The sequence below is a fragment of the Pyrgilauda ruficollis genome, unplaced genomic scaffold, assembly GCF_017590135.1.
Source record: "Pyrgilauda ruficollis isolate IOZ18807 unplaced genomic scaffold, ASM1759013v1 scaffold15, whole genome shotgun sequence".
In the NCBI taxonomy this organism is placed as follows: domain Eukaryota; kingdom Metazoa; phylum Chordata; class Aves; order Passeriformes; family Passeridae; genus Pyrgilauda; species Pyrgilauda ruficollis.
The window spans coordinates 6,477,104-6,478,676 of record NW_024513654.1 but is presented as its reverse complement, the minus strand read 5'-3'; the positions used below and the strand labels follow the sequence as shown (position 1 = coordinate 6,478,676).

The 1,573-nt window shown below is 53.0% G+C and overlaps 1 protein-coding gene across 1 annotated transcript in view; it reads right to left on the bottom strand.

Annotated features, from left to right (window-relative positions):
• Positions 1-1,334: 1,334 nt before the first annotated feature.
• VAX1 (ventral anterior homeobox 1) overlaps positions 1,335-1,573 on the bottom strand; it is a 4,335-nt gene continuing 4,096 nt past the window's right edge. Inside the window, 1 exon segment of the mRNA XM_041461572.1 lies at positions 1,335-1,573. This exon segment is cut by the window's right edge and continues 14 nt beyond it. Within this exon segment, the coding sequence (XP_041317506.1) occupies positions 1,335-1,573 (239 nt within the window).

Below are 1,573 nucleotides of genomic sequence, written 5' to 3'. Positions count from 1 at the left end.
CTTTTTGTAATTTTTTTTTTCTTTTTTGGTTACAGTTTGGTGGCACGTATTTATACAGTTTGTAAACGCCATGTGTTAAAGTTCAAAGAAAGAAAAGAAACTTAAAACCAAAGTAAATAAATTTTTCCCCCAAAGAACTACCTAAGTACAGCATCCCTTTTGTGGCAAATTCAAGTACCAAAATTGAACAGAAAATATTCGATTCAGAATACTAGAAGGTGAAATACATATGTTTGTGGAGAAAATAGCAGTAAGAATTATGAAAAAAAAAAGTTTGTTACATAGATGTGTTTTAAAGTACAAAAATAACAATAAAAGATACGCTTTTTATATTTGACGTTCGTTTTAAATGAAGTGTAAGCGATATGCGAGAGGGTTGTTTTAGGAGGAAGGAAGGCTACAGGGTTTTTTTGTGTTTAGACTTGGAAAAATCAAATAGAGCAATAAAAATTAAAATTACCATCGCAACAGATCTAGATACAAATAGATTCGTGAGTTCCATGATTTATCTGCAGACTTGTTTTTGCAGATCAGCTTCGCGGGACAGACCCGTCGGAATTCAAATTAAAAAAAAAAAAAAAAAAAAAGAAAAAAAGGGGGAAAAAAAGGGGGGGGGGGGGGGGAGGACGTTGTGTTATCTCGAAGGAAGAGACAATTTTATGCAAAATTTCTGCAGCCTCTGGTTTCTGTCTCCCCTATTCGTGACTGTACGTTCAGTCCGTTTCGGCCCTTCCCACATTCAAGATTTCCCGTGGAAAAGAAAAGTTGCTGGAGGATTTCCTGACTGTTGCTAAGGGCTCGATCGGGGCTGTAGTGCAGCGAGCGTGGGGGTAAACGGGGGCCACAGGTGGGGCCCCAAAACCTTTGCGCTTACAAATCACTGAGTATGGGAGACACAAAAAAACCACCCCAAAACGGGCATCACCTGGCAGCTCCATCCTCCTCTCTCCGAAACCCCGCTCCCTCGCTCGGCATTGGCTAAAGCCGATCGAAGGGAGCCCGGCCGAGCCTCGCCCCGACCGCTGACCCTCTGCGTGCCTTCCCGAACGAACGGACAGCGCGACCGCCCCTCCCGCCCGGACAGACGGACCGCGGGGCAGGGGCAGCGCACCGGGAGGCGCCCGCAGCCCCTCGCCCCGGCCCTGGCCGCCGCCTCGCCTGGCCCCGCGGGCTGCGGGCCCCGCTCCGCCCCGGCCCCGCTCCGCCCCGGCCCGCGGAGGAGCCGCGCCGCGGGGCTGGGGGCGGCGGGGAGCGGGGGCAAGGCTGCCGCCGCCCGTCCCATAAATACCGCCACAAATAGACTATAAATATAAATAGGGGGAAGGTACTTAGAGTCAGTCCAGTGCTTTTTTCTCAGCGCTCTCTTTATTGTTGGTCCGGGAGTAGGGCTCGAAGGCGGACGAGCTCAGGTAGCGGGCCGACAGTTCCTGCAAGTTGCCCGCCAGCGAGCCGGCCACGGCCAGGGGCGCGGAGGAGAGGCGGCCGGCCACCGAGCCCAGCAGCGCGGGCACCGGCAGCCCGAACAGCCCGTGGCCCGCCGCCGCCGCCCCGTGCAGCGCCGCGGGCGGGGGCG